Here is a 27,518-nt window from a genome sequence, read left to right on the forward strand (position 1 = left end):
TCATTAGGACACCTCACAACCTTTCCTAAATGTCATAGAGAGTGGCAAGATGGCTCTGTGAACAGATGTCATGTGGTTCCAGGACGCTCCTTCGCTCCTTCGTCTAGGTTTCCATACATTACTTAGAAAAGGAATCCGTGCTAAGCTTAAACACAGACTCTATCTTATTTGCTTACTAATCATCTCTTCTAATTAATGCTGAGCTGACTTGTAGGCCCTGAACGAATAAACCTAATTAAGGACGTGTATTTAAACCTCTCAAGGCATCCACATAATTCTCTTCAGGTTTTCCCTAGCTATTTACTGCTTATTAGATCAGGTTGAGCCCCTTATTATAGTTTGCATATAATTCAGATAATTATCCTTAGGCCTCATTTTCACATGTAAAGCTTTCACTATTGAGTGTCACAATGAAAGACTTACTCTGAGCATTGTGGATGGGGTGAGGGGATGGAGAGAGGACTAAAGGAAAGGAATGGCTCAGCATTCACGACCACAGACCCTTAAAATACGTTGGGGATTCAATTTGAGATTTTAAAAATTGTCTATCTCTGCATTCTGCAAATTTGTTCTGGAAATCATTGATTGACATACACAAAATAGGAAATTAAATAAACTCTCACACATATCTTTTTGTAAAGCCAATCGCTAGACTGCTAACTGAGCAATTTTACATAACCACAGTACAGCTTCTGGGATGTGTTGTAATTACTCTATTGATTTTTTAAAAATTTCCATCTTAAAATCTCAATGCCACCAAACTGGCAGTATCTATGGATATGAAATGGAGACTAAAACTAGAATATATCACTTATCTTTCCAATCCTAATCAGATGAATTCAAGATGGAAAATCCAACCTGCCTCCAAGAAACTATCCTCTCTCCTTAGCTCTAGGAAAAGAATGCAGAATAATTCTGGAAGAAATTTCATAGTCTTAATTCCTTTTACCTATTCATGTGCTTAGTGCAGTTTCATGTTACTTTTGAATCTTTACCTCTGAGTTCTTAGCACCTATAGAAGTAGCTCTTATCTATCACTGAGAAGTTGTGAAAACAATATGGCAGTTTCACTTCCAAAGTCCTGTGGATCATCAAACTGAGAATTTAATAACAGTGAGGACAATTCCAAATATTTTCTTAAGAGGCAGATTTTATATCTGTTAAGCCATCATAAGCATTAAACCCTGGCTGTAAAACAAAAGGCTCTATGGATACAGAAACCTGGTATCAGCAGAATTATCTCAGCAGTCTACTGGGACATATTCTGTTTGGCAACAGTTTTAATTACAAGTCCACCCCCCACCTCCCTCACCCCACCCCTTCAGTGTGGCTGCAAAGATTTTTTTTTTAAATGTTATGATGTTTGTCACATTTCTCAACAGAAAACAGAATTGGCACATTTCCCACTAGAGACCTAAAAGAAAGACATTAACGATACTGTGAAAGTAGATTTAGTTTAATACTATGTCCATTATTCAGAGCAAAGACTACTTAATAAATACCAAGTGTTTATTTCTAAAAATTAATTATGTCTTTGAAGTGTAAGGAGAGAACTTGTCATTTCACATTGCCAAGAGTGTAGCCAGATTTATTATTCCACAACACCTTTCCAGGTTCATGATACATTTTCATTACAACAGCTTAGACAAAGTTACAAGGGCAAACATTTCCGGCTGAAAAGGGTGACTGATAACTTACCAGAACCAAGGAGCTCCACAAAAGCTCAAGTACAGAATGGCAAAGGTTTTTGTTTTTATTTTTTAGTGGAATAGCCCCATCTGATCCAAGTATTCACAGCAGCCTGTGCCCACTGTGGATGCAATGAAGGGAGTGCAAAAGGCACTTACTGCTGTTTGTGACACCCCTCTGCCCTGCAGTCACATTGATAAGTGAACAATAACATTCCTAGAGATGAAACCCCATGAGAAGCTTTTGTGAGGAATTTCAGGAACAGCTCCTGCTCATGTTGGAGGTTGCATAAAACCTCCAGATTTACCAAAGTTCTCTGCTATTCAAATGGAAGACATTCTCTTTTGTTGTTGTTGTTAGATACTGGCTTTGAGCTGAGGGCCTTGGTGCTGTGCCTGAGCTCTTTATGTTCAAGGCCAGTGCTCTACTACTTTGAACCACAGCACCAGTTCTAGTTTCCTGGTGGTTAATTTTATTTAAGTCTCACAGAGAACTTTTCTGCTCAGGCTGGCTTTGAACTACCATCCTCAGATCTCAGCCTCCTGAGTAGCTAGGATCATAGGTGTGAGCCACAGATGCCTGGTGGAAGAGAATCTTTACATGAATGATTTTTTAATAACTTGTCAGTTACTATATTTTTATTTTATATTTATTAAGGACTCACCCCTCCAGTGTTTTCCCTATCTTTTTTATGTTCATATAAAATATTGAGGCTTATTTTTTAGTCTATTTGAGCCAATAGCAAATAGCTGACACATTATATTAATCCTTTTGCATGCTACTATAGCTAAATACCTAAGACTGGTTATTTTATTCCCAAGGATAGAGTGATATACAGAATTTAATTCCATCTCATTTTTGGAAATCAGTGTGCATTTTTTTCTCAGAAACAATGCTGCCTTCCATAGTGCCTAAGAAATGGAACAAATAATTCAATTTCAGCTAAGCTTAGCTTCTGTCTTAGAACATTCCAAATGTCATTCTACCCTTAGATGCAAGCATCCTGCTGCCTAGTAAATGCACTAATGATAGAAAAAAATAAAGGAACATAATTCCTGCCAGGAGCAAACTTATTTTATCACAATGTCTCCTTTTAGATGATAAATTGGGGAATCTAATAGCATGTAGTACAGAGAGTATTAGGTAGCCTAGAACAAGTACTTTTACAAATACTTACACTAGTCATTCCTGCCTGTAATACCTGCTCTTGAGAACTATAATCGTTAAGGAGTGGAAGGCAAGTTATTTGGACCAGTTTTACACAAGACATAAATGTGAATTTGTGATACTGAATTCAGTCTTTATTCCACTTTCATTGTTTTGGCCATGCACATTCCACAGTAGGCAACAACAAAGGGCCAGAGCTGCCCATTATGTGTCAGCCTTTGCCAACTTCTGGATAGCTAGGTGTGGTTCCCAGTCAATCATATGTTCGGGTTATATCAATATGTTTTAGCCAAAAAGCTTTAGGTTAGTGGAGACATAGTACCAAAAAAAAAAAAAAAAAAAAGAAAAGAAAAAATCTGTGTATTGTGGCCTAATTCCTCCAATATTTTCCTCATCCTCACTTTGATTTTTCATGTAAAATATAAGTTCTTTTCTTCCATTTGAGCTGGTAGTAAATGCCAGACACATTCTCTTAGTGGGTTTTTGTTTGTTCGTTTTGTTTTGTTTTTAACTACTCTAACAAAATACCTAAGGCTTAGTATTTTTTAAAATACAAAGCACCTTTATTTCTTACAGTTCTGGAATCTGTGAAATCTAAGATGTACAGGGCTATTGCTGGCAAGGGTCAACTTACTGCCTCAGTCCATTGCAGAAGGTGGCATAGTATCTTTGTGTGCATACATATACGTCCACATACCCACATGCAAACACACACATACACACACAGGAGAGGGAAGAGGGAGGGGAGGAGCAGAAGAGAGGAGAGAAGAGGAGAGGAGAATGGAAGGTATGCTCATCTTTTTATCAGGAACTCACTCTTAATAACAGCCTGAATCCAATAAGGAAGGCAGAACCCTTGTGACTTAATCACTTCTTAAGGGCTCTGCCTCTCAGTACTGTTGCAGTGAAGATTTGGTTGTGCTTACTTGAACTAAAGAGAACATATTCAAGCTATAGTACACACGAGTTGGAATTTGGCCTGGAGAAGAGTCATCCTCCTTGATGTTCATGTTCCCCAGGGAACAGTTAGACATGCAGAACCTCAAGCCTTACCCCAGACTTAATGTCTCAGAACTTGTGTTTATGACAATGTCTCCAGATGAGCAATTCCAGGTTGGGAACAAAGCCCAGGCTAGAGCCCTCAATGAGTATCTGTAAGTGTTCTGACTTTAATATTTGCTGAACTGTTGGATCACCAGCTCTGAGAGCATAGCCATGCCTCTTCCTGATCTCCATGTCCTTTCCTATACACCTGGACAAAACTGGTTGATCTCTATGGCTTCATAGTTACTACTTCTAAGTTTCTTTTCTTCAAGTGTGACTACTTCATACCCACTGCTGAAAGGTTTATGTAAAAAATGTGATCAGGTTCAACAAGGTCTCTCCCTCAAAGGCTTTGCAAAATGGAAGATAAACTGACACATGAGAAAAGTAAGCAGAAAACGAATACCTTAAGTTTGATTGAGAGTCATATTGCATCAGCATGGGTTTGCATTTTCAGGAAAAGTCATTGTGAATAAAGAAAAGCCTTTGAAAGAGGAGAATGATTTCAATCAGGGTAAGTTAGACAACTTCAATACCCATGACTTTGGGGAACAGCATTAGCCAAGTGCACAAGGAAGTAGAGGAGAAAAAACCCACAAACCTCTCAGTAAGGACAAATTAGAGATAATCCTTAAGTGCAGAATGAGAAGTTTATGTTGTAATATTTTAAATTGAGAAATAATATGATCACCAAAGGGGTTGGAGAAAGAAGTCTGCCTATTGGTGTAGACAGAAAGTAGCTCAGGACCAGAGAAATCAGTAGGAGGCAATTGTCACAATCCAAACTGATATCCTTAAAGGAGAATGTAGTATTTGAATGATAGCTGAAGGAATAGAGAGAAAGGCCTGGCTGAAAAGCAAAATTTTAAGGAATGGATGATAATAAGGTCTAGGAAACTAGTTAGTTACAGGTAAAAGAAGAGAAGGGTGGAGGAAGAGTATTTGTAGCTTCAAAGTTTAGAAAGAGGACTCTGGTGTTAGCCCTCTGTGTGAATGCTTTTCACCCTTCTCTTGACAAGCAACATGAACTTGAAAACATCATGGCTCCTTTTGGCTCCACTGGTAAAATGCAAGTGATATCTCTTTATTGTTGAAGTACATGGGATGGAACGTGGAAAACATATAGCATATATGTGCTTTGAGCACATATAGTCATATGTTATATAATGATTCTTTTTTGTCAACAGTGGGCCACACAGATAAAATGGTGGTCCCACAGGATAATGGAGCTGAAAAATACCCATGATGTAGTAACATCATAAAAGTCTAAATGTTGTAGTAAAACACAGAGGCACACATCTATGGTAGTACTGTTTTACAAATAAACCTACTGTACTTGAGCTCAGGACCTGAGCACTGTCCCTGAACTATTGTGCTCAAGTCTAGCACTCTACCACTTTGGGCCACAGCTCCACTTCCAGTTTTCCAATGGATAATTAGAAATAACAGTCTCAGGACTTTCCTACCCAGGCTGGCTTCAAACTAAGATCCTCAGATCTCAACCTCCCAAGTAGCTGGGATTGCAGGCATGAGCTACTGGTGCCCGGCTGCACATAATATTTGGTATAGTACATAATACTCTAGTAAATGACTGTGTTACTCATTTATATATTTAGTATGCTGTATTTTGTAATCATGATTTTACAGTGTACCCCTACTTTTAAAAATGTTCACTGTAAAATATTATGTGACTTATTGTATACACATGCAAGCTCAGATAATAAATAAAAAAATAAAAGAATAGACCAGCCTATAGATGGTCCAAAGTTAATCAAAACTTTTCCTTCCCCTGCAACATATAGACTTAAGAATGACATAATGTATTATCCAGTGTTTTCTAAAATAATCATACCTAATTCTGGACTGCTGCTTTGTTGTTTGGGCATGTTGATGATACCAGTTTGACATGCATTGCTGCTGTTGAGGAATAGACCTTGTGTTGAATGACTGCCTCTTCAACATGATCCTTTTATCTGTGTTAAAAGACAGATATTCTCCCCTCCCCCACACAATCTAATGTTATATGTGATCTGTCTGTGCTTAAGATTCATTGAACTTCCTAGACATGAGAAATAATATCCCTGAATATTTCTGAGCAACACTTCCTCTGTAACTCTTCAAGTCCTGCCACTCACTCATTATTTCTTTTATTTTTGCCTAGCATTCTGATTTTCTCTTCCTCCTCTCTACTTTTCTTTTATGTCTTTGATGCCTTTGTTTGTCAAGGCTCCTTTGGTTTACTTCCTGAAACTATTGTCAGTGTGTCCGTTCTGTAATTTATCCATTGGAATTTTCACACTTTAGATGTATTTTTTTAACTCTATTTGACTTTTTCAAATGGGCATAGGCATAACTTGATGCTCCTTGTTCCTTTCTCACCCCCCACTCATCTCAATTCATTTTAATGTGTTAAATATAAGCTTTTGTATTTTGTGGTCATTTCAACATCTTAGATGAAGATCTTACTCTGCTCTCTGTTATTCCCATTGGTTCTCATTCATGGTGCTTTATTTCTTGTGATTTGTGATTCTTTTTTCATTTTTTTTTTCAGTCATGAGGCTTGAACTCAGGGCATGGACACTGTTCCTGAGCTTTTCTTCACTCAAGGCTAGCACTCCACCTCTTTGAGCCACAGTACCACTTCCAGTTTTCTGGTAGTGAATTGAAGATAAGAATTTCTTGGACTCTACTGCTCCATCTGGCTTTGAACTATGATCCTCAGATCTCAGCCTTCTGAGCAGCTAGGATTACAGGCATGAACCACTGGTGCCCAGATTGATTTTTTTTCTAATGTTTTACTTGTTTACTATGGCATGTTTATTTTTCCATGGGACAATGGGATGTGTATTAGTGACACATCCCGCCCCAGAAGATTTGCATTTGCTTCTGCCAGTTATGCACAGCCATAACCCAGACATGTATATGAATACTCTGATTGACATACCTCAAACCACACTGACAGTGTCAAAGAGGAGTAAAACCTGTGTGAAGGACTTTGTGTTTTAAAAATAATCACATGAGCATTGTTTCACATCCATTCAGAGCGACGGTTGAGGTATGCAGTCTTTGCTGCCACTGTCTTCTGTGCAGTTACATATTGTTTTATTTTTGTGCTTCAAAGTAGAGTTCTTTCCAGAACACCATCTTCCTTCTGTTCAATTCCCTTGTTGGCATGAAGCCACTAAATGAGATGTCCAAGGTCTGCAGGGTTTAGGAGACGCCGTTAGGCAAACTTTGTTTGGTATTCTGTGCTCTCTTGAGATTCCAGCTTTGTTTTGTTTAGGAATTGAATATTACTTCTTTCTGTATCATTTCAATAATGTGTTTAAGGGACTTTGGATTTTTTTTGGCTAATATTTTATTTGTGTCTGACTAGACACACAAGGCTTTGTATAATTAACCTAAAACCTAACTGAGTATGTATATGATCCATTATATCTAAAGCATTTCACTTATGTGGTCTAGTAATGTTACTTCCTGTTGCATTTAGTAAAATCTTGATTTTTTGCTATAAACATTAATTTCCCAATTTTTCTGTAGGACTAATTGTCATGTGTCTTGAAAATATAAAGTATCTATGATGCATTTGTTAGAAAATTAACTATGACATGCTGTTATGATAGAATTTTTCACAACCTCTCAAAATAATAGAATCACAGAAACATGAAACCACAATTACACCTGCTTCTATTTTATTTCCAAAGTTGGCTTCCACTCAAAACATTAGGGACCCATGAACCTTTCCATAAATTTAAAGAGTGGTAAAATAACAACATGATGACTTTGGGGCAAAAAAACTAATTCAAGGAGAATTGTGCTTAAACTACACTTGAGGAAATCAAGTATTCTTTGAAACTTCAAGAATGTCAAGCTTACAGATATTTCAAGCAAACCTTTAAAAGTAGTTAAGCTCCTTGTCTTCCGTAACTTACCTGGTAAGGAAATGAATGCTCCTCTTTAAACTATCTGATTTCATGTGAGACATTTTATTCAGCTAGGGACACACACACACACACACACACACACACACACACACACACACACACACACACACACTTGCAATCTGTAAAGAACACCAGCCTTGTGCAGCCTTGTCTGTCTCCCTAACTGACTGCCTTTCTTTCCTAGTATGTGCGAGTATCTTTTGATACGAAACCTGATCTCCTCCTACACCTGATGACTAAGGAATGGCAACTGGAGCTTCCCAAACTTCTCATCTCTGTGCATGGTGGCCTGCAAAACTTTGAACTCCAGCCAAAACTCAAACAGGTCTTCGGAAAGGGACTCATCAAGGCGGCCATGACAACTGGAGCATGGATATTCACTGGGGGGGTTAACACAGGTAATTGGAGTGGGACAGAGAGAAAAGTCATAGAACCATTAGAATGTTGTACCTAAAATTATTTCCTGAGTCAAGTATATTTATTTTTCCCTTCTGATTCCTGTGTGTACCTACTCTAATTTTTCCTTTCACTGAAACTGTCTTTTGCCTTTCCCTAAATGACAACCACAGTTATTTCTCAAAAGAAACAGGCTATTTAATGGTTGATGGTACTGAATTTATCAACACGACTAATGGAATTTCACAGAATGTTTTCAGTTGCTCAAGTTATATAACTATCTGATATTTTTTTAAAGAATAACTTCTGCTTTAAATTGGAAGCTATGCCTTTGCTCTTTGAGAGAGACTTCCAGTTTGGTGACAAATAGCTGTAATTTTTTTTCTTTTTTGGAAATGCCATGTGTATCTGAGATATAAATCATGCTGCAAAATCTAGGTGGTTATCTCATTATTACTTTAAATATTTCATCAAGACTTTCTGCACCAGTAGATGACACATTTCACCTGATCTGTAAATATAATTTCCTATCTGCCAAATGAGTTTCTATCTTGCGCTATAGGCACACTGTCAAATCAGTTCTTACCAACCCACTTTCAGTCATTGCTTATGTGTAAACAGTATTAATGTGCAACACATAATAGATTGAATCCTTGAGAATGTTGTAAGCCTATTTCCCCAGCCTAAGACAAGTTTCTGTTAGAAGCACTCAAATCATAATTGTAGTAAGTTGATGCAAACTTGTCACAAGGTTCAAAGTCTATTCAGGTACACATAGACACATTTGTAGTGGGAATTTCTGGAAAAACAACTGGAACATTGAGGGTTAAATACCATGTTATCTCACTTGTTTGTGGGTTTTGTTTTCACGATGTTTGAGTGAGATCTGTACTGTAAAACCTCCTACATATCTTGAATTTATGACCAATGTAAACACAGCTACATAGGCATATTTGGGTGGTAAACTTTGCAGCCATAGCTTTGTGAAATTCAGTTCCTAAATATGATCTTAGATTGAACTGCTCAGTCACTTCCTTAGTGATGATCTTATAGTGAACAGTTAAGAGTTAAAGACTAGTCAGGCTTTAATTTCCACATTTTATTCTTTTCCTGTAAGTATTTAGTTGTTTGGGACACAAGGACACCAACTAAAAAGATTCTAAAGGTTCAAAAGAAATTCTAATCACTTTTCTGTTGTTTGGAAATTGGGACATAGTTTATTGTTTTTGTTCTTTTGCTATCAGAAGAAGAATTTACAGCTTAAATACTATAAACCAAAGAGTTCATCTCTGCTCCAAAATATGAGGTTCTAATGATGAATATTAAAACAGTGTATGAGATAATAAGAAAATTGGAGCCAAAAAGAACATTCCATGAACTTAACCTTCTTATCCAGGACTGATTTTTTTGCATTATATTCATATTAATGTCCACTGATTTCTTTCATTTGTGTAGGTTTGTTTTACCAGTAGTCACCTTTTTAAAGATCCTTACCCAAGTTAGCAAGTGAAAATGACCTTCTCCCAATACTCCCAGGGTAGTTCAACATGATTTAGTAGCCATTAGTGCTACTTTTTTTGTATTTAAAATGAGATTTTCTATTTGATCTTGTATTTCACAACTGAGTTATTGAAACATGTACATTCTCTCCCATAATTAAGTTGGGGGGTATGATTTGTATGTTTAGTTAGTTCAAAGCAGTTTCTAAGCCCTTATTTAGACTACACTATCCCTTAGGGCACACAAAGTGGAGAAACACATTGACCTTTTGCCTTCACTATTGGAAAATACATCCTTATATGTGAGTATGAATTACTGTAGAAAATGTTAGGTGACATATTGAGCTGTTCAAGACACATACCTGCAATATACACAAATGGATAAGAAATCAGGCCCACCTTAATATTCTCTAGAAAATGGCACTGAGTCTGAATTGTCTGTGAAGAATGCATAGAATTTTGATAGTGAAAACTTTTTTTAGAAAATGTATCTTACAAGTCTTATATAGAAATCAACTGAGAGGGAGATTAGTAGATAAGGAATTGTTCCAATGAATGGTCTATGAAATGACAAATTAGGTTCCTTATTATTTGTAAACCAAACTCCTTCACTTTTAAATATGAGGGAGATGGCATTATAATAGATGAGAGACAAGATCAGAATGGTGAAGAAACTAGAATATAGCTCAAATAGTAGAAAGCCAGATTTGAGCAAAAAAGCTAAGCAAGAGCATACATACACACTCTCACATACATACCCTCCCTTTCACACACTATACACATACACATATGCACACACCAAGATTAGAACTGTAGAGTAGATAATGTCAAATATTTATGCATTTTTAATATAAGTTTTCAATATAGGAAGCCAACATTTTCTGTACAACTTTGCATTTCATATTACATGTTGTAACTGGAAATACTGACTAAAATTAATAAAAATCTAAAATGAGTAACTATTTTTATAACCCTGACTCATTTACAAACTGTATTATAGATTTACTAGCATAATGTATATCATGCTTTTTCCCCCTGGGATATAGTTAAGATGTTGATTCTTAGTCACATTAACAAATCACTATGCATTTAAGAGAAAGATTCCCTATGCATTCATTAAGAAATATATTTATTCTTTTTATAAATATTGAGTGCTTCTTTATTTTTCCATGTAACTTAGAATAAAAACTGAATTGCTAGAGTACATATCATTGTATAATCAATTCCATTTAACCATGTGAGAAATGGGAATCACAATTTCTATAGAATGATGGAAAAGCCATAGCCTTCAGAAAACAAGATGAATATTTCTCTCTCTGCTCTTAGGTGTTATTCGCCATGTTGGAGATGCCTTGAAGGACCATGCCTCTAAGTCTCGAGGGAAGATATGTACCATAGGTATTGCCCCCTGGGGAATTGTGGAAAACCAAGAGGACCTGATTGGAAGAGATGTAAGTTTTGGGGACTAGCCTGCCACATGACATTTCCTAGATGAGTTCTCATATGAGCAAATAGTAGTTAATTGTAATATGCACAAAATAGTGTTCTCCTTCCCCTTACCTACCAAAGTGAAACATTATTAGGAATGATTTCAACTAGGTAACTAGTTCTTTCCAAAAATCTGTCTAGGTAGATCCCATGTCAATTCTGATCAAGAAAGGTAGAAAACAACACTTATCAAACCACCTTCTTATTGCTTGAACCAAGTAATTCAGGCATAGTTATGTCAAAGTTCATTTACTCTGAGTAACAGTTGCCAACACGAACTCAGGGCTCCAGCTTCATTGTTGCTTGAGTACATCTCTCTCTCTCATGAACCTCAGGAGAGCAGCAGGGATTGGTGCTTTTCACTGGCTCTGGTGGCTTCTCTGGGCAGCCTTTCTTTTGTTAAATGCTTGGCAAAGATATGGGCACAGATGGGTTCTTTACTTCCCACTTACTTTAAAATGTCAGCTTCTATTTCCTGTTCTGATGTCCAGGGCCACATACTGACCAACCAGACAACAATTTTGACAGAAATTTAGACCATTTGTTCTCATTTTTTTCCTGAGTCACTATCTTATTCCTTTTCCTTCGAGCAATCTTCTTATTTTAAAAGAAAAAAAAACAGTTATTACTAACTTCCTTTAGGAGATTTTTCTCTCCTACCAGCCACTAAACTTTTCAAAAATCCCTCAGTATGAAGTTTAATTACACTATGTGAACACATTGCTATATTTTATTTCATTCTTCTTTCTCTAATAATTTTAGCAATTGATTATTTATCACTACATTGTATTAATGCATCCTATTTTTGCCAATCAAAACCTGCCATAGAATATGCTAATTTCCTTTATTCAAGTGTCATAAGATTTATCTGAACAAAAAAGGAGAAAAAGAGAAGCTAAGGACCGACTGGTTTTGTATTTATTCTTTTAGTATTGTGATACACCACAATGCAACTAGCTCATTTCAATCTAACAAAGTATTTCTTAAATGTAATACAAAACACTATATGAAAAGACATGCAGTGAACAAATCAAGACAAGAAGTAAATAAATTCCTAATAATTTGTGATAACAAGTATATAATTTGGCTTCCAGGCTACCAAATTACATGGAGAAATGCTGATATATCCAGGGGACATAAGATAGGAAAGGAGATACCAATTTTTATCACTATAATAGTTTCTTAGCTAAAGTTTACTGGATGCTTTATCTATATCTTTAAATGTCTCAAGCACCAATTCCCTAAGTGCTAGGTAGGGCAGAATTGGCTAGAAAAGTAAGCATTTATGACTATTTCCCCAGAGTACCTGGGACTTGTCTTTCATGAAATATATTTGGGTTAATACTTGCCTTAAATTCCAAGTTTGCTTGTAAGTAAATGCTGACGTTGAACTAGAATTAAAGATACATCTTCAAGAATTAGAAAATGCCAAAGAAATCTGAACACCATAAGCATTTAACAGTATATTTTGTTAACAAACTTATTTCTAATATACTTATAATACAGAAGTCATTTTGAAGTGTTCATAGCTTCAAGATCCTTACCATAAACTTGAATAATTTTTCAGCTTTAGGTACTATTTTAAAGTTTTTACATCCAAATAAATGATGGCAAATGGCCGCTGGTTACTTTTATTTTCAAGATAAATTAACAAAATGTTAATGTGCTTATCATGTAATTATGGAAAATTAGTACTCCTATTATATTTATTTGTCTTGGTGCACTGGAAAATTCAGTCCTATTTATTTTTCTTTCAATTGCAAGTTTTTCTCTGATTTCATTTCCTTCTCATGTTCCTCTCCCCTTACTTTTTCTCATTGTATGTCAGTGGGGCTTAGAGATGTTGGCTGATGTCCCAATTAAAATGGTCTTGTTCCAAGCCCAGAGGGCAGAAAAACCCCACTCATTTGCTCAGTATAAGGGTGCTTTGATCAGCCCTACTCACAGGGGTCTAATAAAAGCAAATTATGGCTCACAAAAAACCAGGTAAGCTGGTAGAGAGATGAAAATGAAAAATATTCAAAATGAAAATTCCAAGATGGCTTAATAGAGGTATCTAAGACCCAACTCCTCTCTCACAATGAACCCAAGTAACAGATATGTGGTTGTATTTTGAGTTTTCTGTCACTGAAAAAAAACAGTGGAACTCAGCAACACAGAAACTAGAACCTGTAAGGCTCAGAAACCTGTAAGACTGCATAGAAGGAGAAATGAAATACCCCTGCCTTTGCCACCTTGGATCCACAGCCAGTGTAAGAGGATCTCTCTTTTGCAAGGATGAGATGAAAATGTCAGGACAATATCTACTAGTGCAGATGCTGGTAATTTAAGCTGCTGGAAAGTTCCACAATGCACACAGCATTGTAGCCCACTGTTAAAACATAACTTGAAATCTGCATATTTGGAAAAGACTCTAATACCATCTTCTAGAGAACACCTAGGAAAACCAGGAGCTACCATGAAAACAGAGTTTGAACTTCTACAACAGTTAGAAATGCCTGCCTATTCTCAGCTCTGGGACCCCACACACATTCTACTGTTATTACCAGCCCAACTGGACCTAGAAAGATAACTCTGACCTCTACCTATTGGGTTTCCTGCAGGGGATGGGTATTGTGACAGAGAAGGGAATGAAGAGCATTTGTCCTCTATGAGCAAGGGCATGGCCAGTCCCATAGGGATTCATATTAGTGTGAGGCCTGAATGTGGGTGTCCACATGGTTTCCACTGCACCTATACCACTTTAGGCTGCCTGAGAAGATAAAGAAGATAAAGAGAAGATAAAGAACACCATGTTCCATGGCTGTCTTTTCTTGGTGCGTGCTACAGTTGAAACATGAAGAAGAGCCTCAGTTCCACCCATTGCCAACTCATTAGACATAGAGAGCCAAAGATAGCTGCATGATATTTGGAGCAGCTTCAGTCCTGGATATGCACTGGCATCACTAGAGAGGAAAATCACAGCCCTGTGCTGCCCTGCTGATGCTATTGTCACTGGTAGCCTGAGTATGATAGGTGACATGCACTACTGCTGCAGTTCTCACCACTGACTCACCTTGTACAACATCGTGGCCAGAATCATTGACCGGTCAAAGACAATTACTTTAGGCCCCTCACCATTCATGTGGTTCCCAGTAGCAGAGCCTGCATAAAAAGTGCCATTAAGAAATCTCCATCAGCCAATAGGGGCACTCTTCTTGTGGAAGTAACCACACCATGACTACTCACACATTCTACTGAATACATCCCATTAGCCTGGACTACTTCAGTGTCCTGACTCATGAATAATGTCCTGCCAAAACAGATGATTTTTTATAATCCCACCAATGTAGACTGTGCCTGGAGTTAGTAATCACAGTCAAAGAAGCCACAGAGAGTTAAAGATATAGTGCTGAGCTAGAAATAAAGTCAATAATGCATACTAAAGCAACAATCTCAGCTACATGTTCATGAGAAGACACTAAAATACTATGTTATCAAAATGGTATAGATGCCTATTCCAACAAATATGCTAATGTTTATGAAGGAGAAGAAATACAAAACAAAAGCAATATGACACTTCTAAAACCAAATATTCTATCAAGATTCAGAACAATAAACATAGATGAATTGCCTAATAAAGTTCAATGAAATCCAAGAGAATACAGGTAAACAATGAAATTAGAAATATAATACATAACATGAATGAGAAAATCATCAGAGAGACTGATTTGAAAAAAAGTTTTAGAAGTGAACAGCTCAATTGCTCAAACAAAAATTTAATTATTAAGCTCAAAAATCAACTAAAACAAGGAGAATGCATATCTGGACCTGAAGATAGGCCTTTTGAAATAGTCCCATAGGTAAAAACAAAAATAATAAAGAAGATATTCAAAATTTTTAGGACACCATTAAATAAACAAGTAACCACATTTTCAGAATACTCAAAGGAGAAGAAAAATGTTAGTGGTACAGAAAACTTACTCAGTGAAGAGTAGCAGAACTTTTCAAGGCTTAGGAAACTATTTCTCCTTATGTATGAGGCTTACTGGACCTCAAATACACATGATCAGAAAGAAGCTGGTTATATTTATTATAAACATATTATAGTTAAATGTTTAAAAAAAAGAGCAAGATAAGGGGAAAATCCTCAAGTCTGCGAAAGAACACTATTTAGGGTTGTCTCAGGGAGTCTAAGAACTGATTTATCAGCAGAAATCCTACAGGCTACGAGGGAATGGAATGATATATTCCATGTCCTGAAAAATAACTGACAGCCAAGAGTACTGCATTCAGCAAGGAGATAGAGGACAAATTGTCCTTTCAAGACAAGCAAAACCTGGTATAATTAATGATTACCAAATTAACTTTACAAATGATGTGTAATGAAGCCCAGTATTTCAGAGTGACAGATAAATGCCATTATGAAAACAGGTGAAAGCATAAATCCCTCTAGAAGAGTACATCCATAAAAGAGAAATTGAAAAGACTCAAACATTTTCAATACAGTAAACCATTAAACTACAAAGATTAACAGGAAAAAAAGCACAAAGAATAATGAAAACAACTGGAAGACAATCAGTAAAATTACAGAAGCATATCCTTATCTTACTTACCAATAACTACGAATGTATGTGGGCTAAATTCTCCAAATAAAGGAGACAAATTAGCTGAATGGGTTATTTTTTAAGCCAATCCCTAGAACATGTTGCTACAAGAAAATTGAATTAACAGTAAAGACACATACAACTGAAAGTAAAAAGATGGAAAACGTTATTCCAAGAAAATAGAAATCACTACACTTTTATCTGACAAAGTAGGCTTTCAGAGAAAACTGAAAGAAGAAACAAAAAGGGTCTTTGTATATAGAATACATAAAGTTCAATTCAATAAGAAGATATAATAATTGTAAATCTATATATCCTTGAGTCTAAGATACCCAGTTTTATAAAACAAACACTAATAAACCTAATCATGGGAGACTTAAACACCCTACTTCTTCAATGGAAAAATCAGCCAAGCAAAATATTTACATGGATAAGAATGAAACTATAACAGAAATTTACAGAATACTCCATTCAAGCTGCACATTGCACATTCCTTTTACCAATGAATGGAACTTCCTCTATAATCAACCATATATTTTAAATATATAGCAAACACATTGAAAAAGAACTGGAACCATGTCCAATAACATTTATTATGAGAATGGAATAAAGCTAGATGTCAACAACAAAGGAAATGATGCAAATAATTGCAGACTAACAACAGTTATGACAGTGTGTCATCACAGAAAAATGGGAAATTTAAGTGTCTTGAAACAAATGAAAAAGGAAACACGACATAGCAAAATTTACAAATCACAGCAAAAACAATACTAAGAAACAAGTTTATAATTACATAAAGAAATGGATGATTTCAAATGAACAACCTAAACACCCATATGAATAATTCAGAAAAGAATAATCCAAACTCAAGAGTGGTAGAAGAAAACAAATAATGGGATGATCAAAGTTTTAATCATCTTAATTGATGCAGAGAAAATGCTTAATAACATTCAACATACCTTCATGATAAAAGCTCTGGGTAGACATTAATTGTGTCAATCCCCATTGTACTTCAACATAATAAAGATGTTGTATGATAAACCAAACCCATAATTATGCTGCATGGAGAAAACATGGAAGTATTATTTCTTAGATCAAGAACAAGACAACTGCCTTCATTCTCACTGCTTTCATTCTGTTCAATGCTAGGAATTTTAGCCAGAATCATTAGATAAGACAAAGAAAATGATGACTGCCCCTAAATAGGGAGAAATTTGAACTATCCCTGTTTCTAAATAATACAATTCTAAACATTAGAAAACTTAAGAACCCACCAAATAAAGGTAAACAAAGCCAGAAGAGTGTCAGGATACAAAATTAAATAGCTTTTTAAATATACTAATAATGAGTTTGCTGAGGAAATTAATGAAAGAAATCTCAATCACAACAGTAACACAAATGTTCTAGGAATAAACCTAGTCAACAGAATGAAAGACTTTTCAATAAGCTTACCAGAAATATTTATTAGAGAAAGGACAGCCTTAGTAATAAATCATGCTTGTGAACTGGACATACAGAAGACTGAAACTTGATCTCACCTTGTATAGAAATCAAGTCAGCAAACCTAAATCTATGACCTGAGAACTAAAACTAACCCAGAGTGTAGGAGAAACACATCAAGACATGGTGAAGACAGTAATTTTCTGCATAGGCCCAAAAGCACAGGAAACGATAAATAACTTTACAAATAAATCTTATTAGAAAGAGGTTATGTTTCTTGGGAATAAGAATCACATCTAAAATATTGGGGATTGTATTGCTTGATCTCTAATTCATATTTGGTTTGTTTTTATGACTTCATAGTGCTTTGAGTTTGGTATGTCTTCCCTATTTGACTTCCAGAAGTTCTCTCTTCAGAACAGAAATAAAAACTTTGAAACAATAATAACAAAAACAAAAACTGACCTGTGGAATTATATAAAACTAAAAAACCCCTTTGAAGCTCCTAGAAAACACAGAAAAGAAATAAAAGACTAGATTGAAGAGATTGCCTACAGAAGGGAAAAAAATGATAAAAAAAAAATCTATTTGTTTAACAGATGGCCTAACGTACAGAATATATAAGGAACTAAAATATTAACAAAAAATAAATAATACAATTTAAATAGAAATAATGATTAGTATGTATTATTTTATTATGATTATTACTAACCAATTAGAATGTATAATGATCTCAATAGCCAACAGAGAAGTGTAAATCAAAACACAATGAGCCATCACCTTACCTCAGAATATCTACTATCAAAAAGTAAAATGAAATAAAAAAGAAACAAATGCTAGCAAAGATATACAGAAAAATGGACTCTTTTATATGGCTCATAGGAATATAAATTAGTATAACTGCACAGTGTGAAAGTTCCTCACTGACCTTAAATTACAATATAGCATATAATTCAACCTTCTCATTTCTGGGTATGTGTCTTAGGAAAAAAAAATGAACAAACCAGAGTGAAACCTGAATACTTGCTTACTGTGACACTGTTCAAAACAGCTTAGGTATGGAGTCAGTGTAGGTAACTATCAGTAGATAAATGGATAAGAAAACACATATGTATACAGTCCTACACACAGAATGGCATATTATCCAGCCACAAAGAAGAATGAAAGCCAAATGTATGGAACTAGAGAAAATTACTTTAGGTGAAATAAGCCACCCTCAAATAAGTACATTTTCTCTCTCAGATGTGTAAACTAAAAACAGTTGAAAGATTAGTGATTGCCAGAGAATGGGAATGGTATAGGAGGATGGAAAAGAAAATTTGAATTTTATCATGCATGTGACAAACACAAATGGAAACACCACATTGAACCTTTCTTATGTGTATAATTAATAAGTGCCTATTAAAAAATTTTAAAGATATACATTACCAAAAAATAAGCTAAAATAAAGTGTCCTTTATAAATAGAAAGTAAAGAGGCAGATTATATAACACACAGGATAAACAGTTGTATTCTATTTATTCAGCAAGTTATTGATCAAGATTAATTGAATATTGGGCACTGTAATACTTTCTTCTCATAATATTGGTGAATTGAAACATTCATAAGACTTCTTAGGTTCTTAAGTAATAAAGTTTGCAATGTCAGTTTCAAATTAGAATAAAAATACTATCCCTAACATATGCTATTTATGACATAATTTACAGTGATTTATGTTTCACATTTCTAATGTGTTCACTAAAATGTAAAATGAAGCTGGGCCATTCTAGAGGATGATGAAGGAGGATTTTGAATTTGAGGGAGCCTGAGTGACATAGCAAAATTCTGTCTCAGAATACTCTGTAACCCCTCTGTACATCACCTTGACAATAAAATTAAATTTTAAAAAACTAGAAAAAGGGAATATAATTTTAATTTACCATAAAGAGGTTGAGTAATATATAGTGATCACTGCTGAAATCACAGTTCTCCTAGTGTTGATAGACTTGGGTTCCAGTCCTAGAAGCTTTAAACCCTGAGAACTAGATGTTTGGGCTCTTTTCAAAGCTGGAAACTTACCACTGAAGGTGCTTAAGGCAGAGATTTATTGCCTTGGAATTAGAGGGCCAACATCTAGTAGGTAGAGTTAACAACTCCTAATCTTTAGGTGTCAGGATTCCCTGCTCTTTGACCTTTGTCAGCTTTCTTAACTACTTCTGGTCACTGGCTCGTGCCCACTCTAGCTCTTCACAGCCCTGCATCTCTCAGTACTTGCACAGTCATTTGTAGTACTGATTTCTTTCAGTTTCAGTCTGTCACTCTCTAGAACTTTTAAATTTCTTCTAGTGTTACAGCTGAGAGGTTCTGGTATTAGAATCCTTATCCTTCCTTGGCTGTTTTGGAACTCTTAATCACTTCCATGCTGTCATTTATGGGGCCAAAAGCCCCAGAATCTTGTCTGCTATATCTGTGAATAAAGACCACAGGTAGGCAAAAGCCCATTTGAGAGAAGACTTTATTGTGTCTATTGTTCCAGAACTGTAATGCCTTCATCAGTCTTCACTCCTAGATTGGATCTTGTATTTCTCAATTTCTAGAACTATGACTCATTCCCTAGTCTATGGCATTCTGTGAAGAAGCACAAAGTGGACAGATTCTCAAACTGTAGTATTTTTCCTGCTATCATTTAGACCTGAAAATGTGCACTGTTTCAGTTATTGATATCAGTACTACCTCGGTGATTCCTTCATATTATTAGTACTGTCCTTTTTCTCGACCACACTCTACCATCCTACAATTCAACAAATTGAGCTCAAGGCTCCCTTCCAGCATTCCCTTGCAGAGTCATTTCTCTGATTGCAACTCTCCCACAACTGCCTTCTCCAGGTTTCGTTGCCTATATAGGCTGGTAAAACTACATACCCTAGACCAAGTGGCTTATAAACAGTAGAAATTTATTTTCCACAATTCTGGAGTCTGGGTGTTTCCTTTTGACTATATTCTCACATGGTGGCAGAGTTTAGGATTGCCTCTTGAGTCTCCTTACAAAGATCTTCATCTCAGTAATCTCCATATTTGAGGGGTCCACCTTCATGACCAGATTACACTCTAGATGATCTACCTCCTAACATTGTCATTTAGGAGAGTAGGACTTCAATTTATGAGTTTGGTAACACATAAATATTAAGTCCATTATACCAATTTAAAATGTTCTCAAGACTAAGGAATTGCTTCTTGCTAAACCTTAATATAGTGCTTTTCATGAACATAGGCATTGATATGCTACTCAGATACTATAAGAAATTATCTCTAAGTGGTCTGTATAACCATTTGATCGGTCATCAGATAGTCTATGAACATAATCATAATGGTAGTAAGTATGATTTACTGTTTCTAATGTAATCCTGTGATTACATATCTTATAAGGTATGTATTACATCCTTTTGAGAATTGACTACACTAAAAATGGGTTTAGAGCCATTTTGTCATACGTTAAGTGAGATAGAAGAACTGTTCAATGATAATATGGTATTTTAAATTATTGGTTGAGATTTGGACAAATGTACCTATATATTCTACTTTCAGATATACTCAATGAATCACCAGAGACCTTTTCTTTGTGCTTAGAGAATCTTTGCCTGAATAAATATGAAAATATCACCAATGAAAAGTTGAGGATTCCAATTAATAATTTTTGTGCAATACATTTAGAATCTTTGCTTTAGAAAACAACCTGACCAGAATTTAAACAATCTGAGTTCTTATCATTCTTCGTTTCTTAAAAATAAGTTAAGCAGACATATGCTAAATTAAAAATTGAGTTACAATCATAAGAATAAGTGCTTTTCATTTTAACTTGAGGATAGACATTACATTTGGCTAGATTTGCCAGCATATCATCATATATGGTTATTAAATTATCTTTCCATTCCTTGTTCTTATATTTTCTCGGAAATACAGATTTATCTCCCTGGTTTTATAGCCTTTAAGAACTATTGTTAATTGGAAAGTGCTCTTTTGATATCAACTTTGTAGTTCAAGCCACAAAACATCAAGGTCAGTAACAATGGATGGCTAATGTGGATGGAGTGAACAATTCTATATATTTCCACATATTTTTGAGGCGAGCCAAAAATGACTTCATAGGTTCAAGAAAACTTCCCAACAGTGCCTTCAGTATGTTTGCTAGACATCTGTGTCTAGCTAAGATCAAATATTCCCTGAGGATGTAAGAGAAAAAGGTCAGAGGCCATGACCTACCCAAATCTGTTAGTTATAAAGGACAGAGCCAATACCTGCTGAGCCTGTACCATACTCAGGTTATGAGATAACTGCATGGTTTATGTGGTGAACACAATGAAAAGGTGAATTTGGGCATGCTAATTTTGAAATTCTTTTGAGATATTGACATGAAAAGCTGACAAATTAGACAGCATATAATGTGGAAGTTTGGGAGCCAGATCTGGCTATGTATTTAGATTTGGAATATCTCTGACACACAGCTGTTAAAAGTCATTTTGGTGGATGACCTCAAGACAAGAGAATACATAGAGGAAGGGAAAAAAGCACCAGAGCCAAGATCTTAATGATCTCTGAGATTTAATGGCTGATTCGAGAAAGGAAGTCGTTGGTTTCCCCAGAAAGGAGACCAAAGAAGTGTCTGAGATGTAAGAATAAAACAAAAGAGAAAGCAAAGGAAGTGTAGGCTTCTGAAAGACAGAGTGAGAGCAATGGTAACCGTCACTGAGAAGCTGAGGAAGTATTGGGTTGGCAGTGTCCATTCTCCTTGAGACAGACATCATTGGACAAAACTTCTTGAGAAGAGTGATATAGAAACAAGCACATTTTAGTGTGTTGCAGAAGGAGCATAAATGAAGCAGTAGACATTTTAGATGTTTGGCTGTGATATGGGGGGATATGGGGTAGCTGAAGAGAATTGTAATTCAAGGGATTATTTTTTTTTGCTTCAACCCAAGACAGACTTGAGTTTGCAGATGTGTCAATGGTTGAAAAGGACATAGTGATAAGGAAATAAAATCTGATTAAGTGCTTTGGGGGTCATAAGGTAATATGGTCCTCATGGGGGTCATGAGGTAATGTGGAAGAGGAGAGGAAAATCACCTGTGCACATGTACTTGGTGTATTCTTTCAAGTTTGATTAATTCTTCAATGATGTTTGTTGGCAATTTTGGCTAGAGGTTATTATTTATCTCTGAAGAAACAATAGTTTTGTGGGTTTTACTGTCAGCACCCTTCCAGGTACTTTTTACCTCAATACATTTTATTTTAAGAATCATTTGTATAAGGATGATAAAACTAAACAAAATGAGATCAACTAAATTATCCAATGTTCCATTACTAGTAAAGATGCTTGGATTTGAACCTCGGCCAGAAGTATACCCTTACAATACTGTGTAGTATTGTTTTTCTAACATACCATCTATCCATGATTTAAGTTTATATAGTACATTATTTTTTAAGTTTATATCTCATTTGATCCCCATAATACGGATCCTGGACTTACCATAGAAGGTGCCTCATAAACCCACTGTAAGGCATAAGAATTGTGAGTTGAAAATGCATTTTAATATATTGAACCTTTCCATTATGACATCTCAACCACCATATCTGAAATATAAATATGTTCAGGTTACAGTCACAGTCAACCAGAATTACCCAATTTGCAACCTATTTATAGTAAAGTACTGATAAAACCTATGTAATTTATTTAACATAATCCACTCTACTTTCTTGGTGGCTTACTTTTCTAATCCTGTGGCTGACTAGAACTTATGGCTTGATGCCAAAAGTCAGCATCATGAGAAAATATTGTACCTCATATCATTTGTCCAAGGAAAATTCAATCATTGAAGTATTGTTTTTCCTAAGTTTGGATCACTTCTGCCACCATTGTCAGCTGGGGATCATCTTTTTTTTTTTGCAGTAAAATAATGGTTTGTCTCCATTTGCATGGGATGACATAGAATATAATTTACATGAGATAACAGAAAATAAATAACTTGCTCAGAGTCACCCACTAGCAGGAGTATAGGAATAGAAGTCTGATCATTTGTCAAATAAAAGAGAAGGATATGCAGATCATAAGTCTGAGGAGCCTGGAAGATTTTAGTCACTACTCACCCAGCGCAACAAACACCAGAACAGAGCAGAGTAAGGAAAGGAATGTAGAGAACTCAGGAACAGAAAGAGAGGGAGTAGAAATAAATTTTCATCAACCGTTCAAGAACAGAAGGAAAGGTACATTTTGAAGTCTCAAAAAGGATAATGATAAAAACACACATTCATTATAAGTGATCTACTGATGGATTTTTTTAAATGATCCCAAAACTTAGTATCTTCAACAAACACTAATTGTGTCATGATTTGGGTAGGTGAGGAATTTGGGAATGACTTGCCTGAATGGTTCTGGATGAAGGTCTCTTGAAGTAATAGTCAAAATGCGAGTGGAGCAGCATGAACTGAGGACTGAAGGGGACTGTGCTTGCCCTCTTCAAAGAAGACTTACTTGCAGATTTTTGGCAGGAGTTCCTGGCTATCTGGACCTCTTCATAGGGTTCCTTTATTGACTTCACAGCATGGCATTGGCTTTCTCTGAAGTAAGTGATCTGACAGGAAGCTAAGAGAAACCTTTTGCTAATCTAGATCTGGAAGGCATACATCACCACTGTTTCATTCTCTCTCCATTAGAGGTGAGTCACTGGGTTCAAACTAGAGTAGGTGAAGAATTTCAAAGAACATCTGAACACAGTTAAACACACACACACACAGATACACACACACACACACACACACACTTACACACACTGGATACATGGTGATTGCTAAACAAAGTAACCCCTTTACCCCTTTGATGGGTTAGTTGAGCTGAGCCTGTTTGAATGGGAAGAATATGTAAGGATGATGGAGCTCCCTGCAGAACACATTTGAGGGACAAGCTTTCAAAATACTTCAGAAAGATGTAATCAATCAATGTGTCTGTGAATTCTAGTGAGAGTCACATAGCTGAAGTAGCAGGGTGCTCTTTGGAAGTGAGTTCCTTACTTTCCTGGTTCCTTGTATTTATTGCCCAGCTGAGAGGCAGAATGTGGTTTCAGTGTGACTGGCTTTATTCTTCCAGCTATGCTACCTTCAAGAGGAAATCCCCAGCCTGTGCCCTACTGGCTCAATCCTTTGATTTTAAGAGCATACTGAGCCTTTCTTTTTTTCTTACTTAATTCTCTCAGTCCGCATGTTCCTTCATTTCTGACCCAGAGTTTACTTCCAACCTCTCAGCAGTATGCCCTCTTCCCTAGCAGAAACAGAATTCCTGATGCTAAGAAAATCTCAACACTCTTTTTGTTTCTCCCTGGCCAAAGGACAATTCCATTGTCCTTCCTGCTGGGACCTTTTCTGACCTCTTTCTACACACAGTTCTAGATGATTCAACTGGAAATAATCTGATCAGTTGTCAGAAGGATTCCAAAGCCCAGCTGAGCAACTGACAAAAAAAAATAATCAGCAGCAAAACCAATCATAATATTCTTATAAATTTAAACTTACATCGAGTCCTGTATTCTCTCTTAATATACCTGACTTGTGAAGGAACTGCGGGCTTCAGATCTGCATGCTGTCAGTAAGACATATTTGTCCAAGGAACCTCATTACTCTTAGCTCTATAATTCCTCCCACAATACATACTTTGTTTATAAATATACACAAAGCACATTACTCCATGGTAATTTGTTATTAGAGTACTTGGTATGTAAGATGTAGTTAATGAATGCTAACTTTCTTCTAGTGTAAATTAAAGTCATGGTATTTCTGGGTACAGTAGCTCACACATAATCCTAGCTACTCAGGAAGCTGAAATCTGAGGATAGCAGTTTGAAGCTAACCAGGGCAGGAAAGTCTGTGAGACTCTTGTCATCAACTAACCACCAGAAAACTGGAATTGGCACTGTGATAGAGGACTATAAAAGTGATAGAGGACTAACCTTGAGTAAAAAAGCTCAGGGGCAGTGTTCAGGCCCTGTGTTCAAGGCCTATGACTGACAAAAAATATGGTGTTATTAGGAGAAAAAGATAACTCTTTGGTCATATGTCCTGCTGCTTGCCTGGACATATAGACAACTTCCTAGAAAATGTGTCTGGGATTGTAGAAGACCTGGGATTAATACCACAAAAAACTAATTTAGTTTAACTCAGTTTTGTTCAGGAAAGAAATCCCAGGTAACTAAGCTTCTATTACATTGTAGAAAGCACTGTAAAGTGAAAAAGACCCCTGGACATCAGAGAATCACTTGATTTTTTGTAGTGAACCCATATGGGAAGTCATTAGGACATTTGTTCTGCCTTCACTTGAAAAGGAAAACAACTTTACTTTTTAACATAACCTATCCAGACTCCATCTAAGAGGAAGCCTTCAAAAATGATAGTTCTCTTCTGATTGAAAAACTATTGCACAGTTTCTCTTAACACATTTTGAACATTTATCAGGAGATATAACCTATAATTTACATGATTACATATCTCCTCTAGTCAGCATAATACTATCATATTTGTGTTTTCTTAAGAAATTTATAATGATTAAATGAATGATTTTTAGACACTTGCCAAAGCTATAAGTTAGTAACAAGAGAAACTAGAACCACACTATTCTCATTTCCTGCTAAATAGTACTAGGTAAGATCAAGAAAGAAGTAGCTAGGAAGAATCTAGAAGATGTTTTAGACCAGTTTACAAACAGTTGACTTTAGCCCATCCCAGGAACATTAATATAGCATTTTAGCACCAGAATATAAAGAATGATCATTTTTCCCACAGTGTCTGAATCAATCTCTATGTGGCAAAACTTTTATTGCTACTAATCTACTATATAATCCCCATTTCACTTTGTTTCAGAGTTGAGATACACAAAAGCCTTGGGGCCAGAATCATATTTATCAGCCAGTATAATACTAAATAGTTTATGATGAATTAATGAGTGAAGAAGAATGTTGTCATTTACTCTTGAGGAATAAGAAATCGCAAAGGTCATTACTTGGAAGTATTCTGGCCTGTGGTGCCTACCTTATAAATGTTGATAGATTTCTCTTTTCCAAATATAGCTACCTTGATCTACATATTATTATATGTAGCAATCATGAACAGTCTCCTGATATGTAGGTCTTTCAGATACCTGAAAACCTTTCTCACCACAGATTCCTTATGTGAATTATGAAACAGAAAAGATTACATGTACAAGATTGCATCTTATATTCTTAGCAAAGAAAGCAACCCATTTACATGCTCTGGATGTCACAGAGAGTCATTTTCTTACAGAATGCAGGCTAAGAAGTATGCTATAGCAACCCAATAGTCCTACAAGCCACAAACATGTCAGTCATTCTCACCAACACATACTTCCTCATTTCATAAGCTCTTAACTACTAAAATGGCTTCCTGGCCTCCAATTATCATTTGTGTTCATGTTACTGAAAAGACTTTTTTTTGCTGTTTGGAATATATAAAAGAAAGAACAGCAAAGTTTTGTGTACCTGAAAATTGTAACTCAAACAAAAATTGGTTGGGGGCACATTTATAAGCAAGCGTATTAACTGTATTTTGTATGGAAGTGAGTACTTGAGAAGTTTTCTAACATTTGGTTCATCAATAAATATCTCCAGACCATCATTCTCTTAGATGCATGGGAGGATATGACAAAGAAAACATCCTTTGCATAGTTTTTCAACAACTGAGGTTTTTTTTTTTCTTTTCTTACACATGTATAAAATAGAAGTCATTGATTTGTCTCATGCAATAGTATGATCACTGGTTTACAATTGGAAACTGAGTTTATAGTTAGAATGATAGAACAGAATTACAGAAAAGATTATCATTTATTGGAAGCTTGCTAGAAGCCAGGCATAGTGCCAGGCACTTTGCACATATAATCTCAACTAATCCCCGGGAGGTAACTGGTTTTTATCATTTCCTTTTTACAAATTAATTAAAATGTTGAGTCGCCAAGTCACACAACCATGACAGAACTAGAACTGTAAAAGATTTCCATGATTCATACGTTCAAGGTTTTTCCAGGACTCAACCCATCTTCCTTCAATGAGACTGAAAACTAAATTGGAACACTTAACTTATTTTCAGATTTATATCTCTACTGCTCAGCAAATTATCAAAATATAGCCACTTTTAACTTGCTACACAGAAGATAGAAAGAAAAATGGATTGGTTGGTTGAAGAAATAAAAATTCATGAACTTGGTGAATTTAACCCTCATACTATATAGCTGA

General features: G+C 35.8%; 1 protein-coding gene across 23 annotated transcripts in view; it reads left to right on the forward strand.

Annotated features, from left to right (window-relative positions):
• The window catches only part of Trpm3 (transient receptor potential cation channel subfamily M member 3), a 298,633-nt gene that overhangs the window by 11,974 nt on the left and 259,141 nt on the right, over positions 1-27,518 (forward strand). For all 23 annotated transcript variants that reach the window (XR_007208826.1, XR_007208828.1, XM_048332551.1 and 20 more), the window contains exons 4-5: positions 8,029-8,242; positions 11,066-11,190. Coding sequence is in view for 21 of the 23 variants with exons in the window: in XM_048332551.1 (XP_048188508.1) it covers positions 8,029-8,242; positions 11,066-11,190 (339 nt within the window). In the remaining 2 variants the exon portion in view is untranslated. The remainder of the gene's footprint in view (positions 1-8,028; positions 8,243-11,065; positions 11,191-27,518) is intronic.

The sequence above is a fragment of the Perognathus longimembris genome, chromosome 1, assembly GCF_023159225.1.
Source record: "Perognathus longimembris pacificus isolate PPM17 chromosome 1, ASM2315922v1, whole genome shotgun sequence".
Lineage (NCBI taxonomy): Eukaryota > Metazoa > Chordata > Mammalia > Rodentia > Heteromyidae > Perognathus > Perognathus longimembris.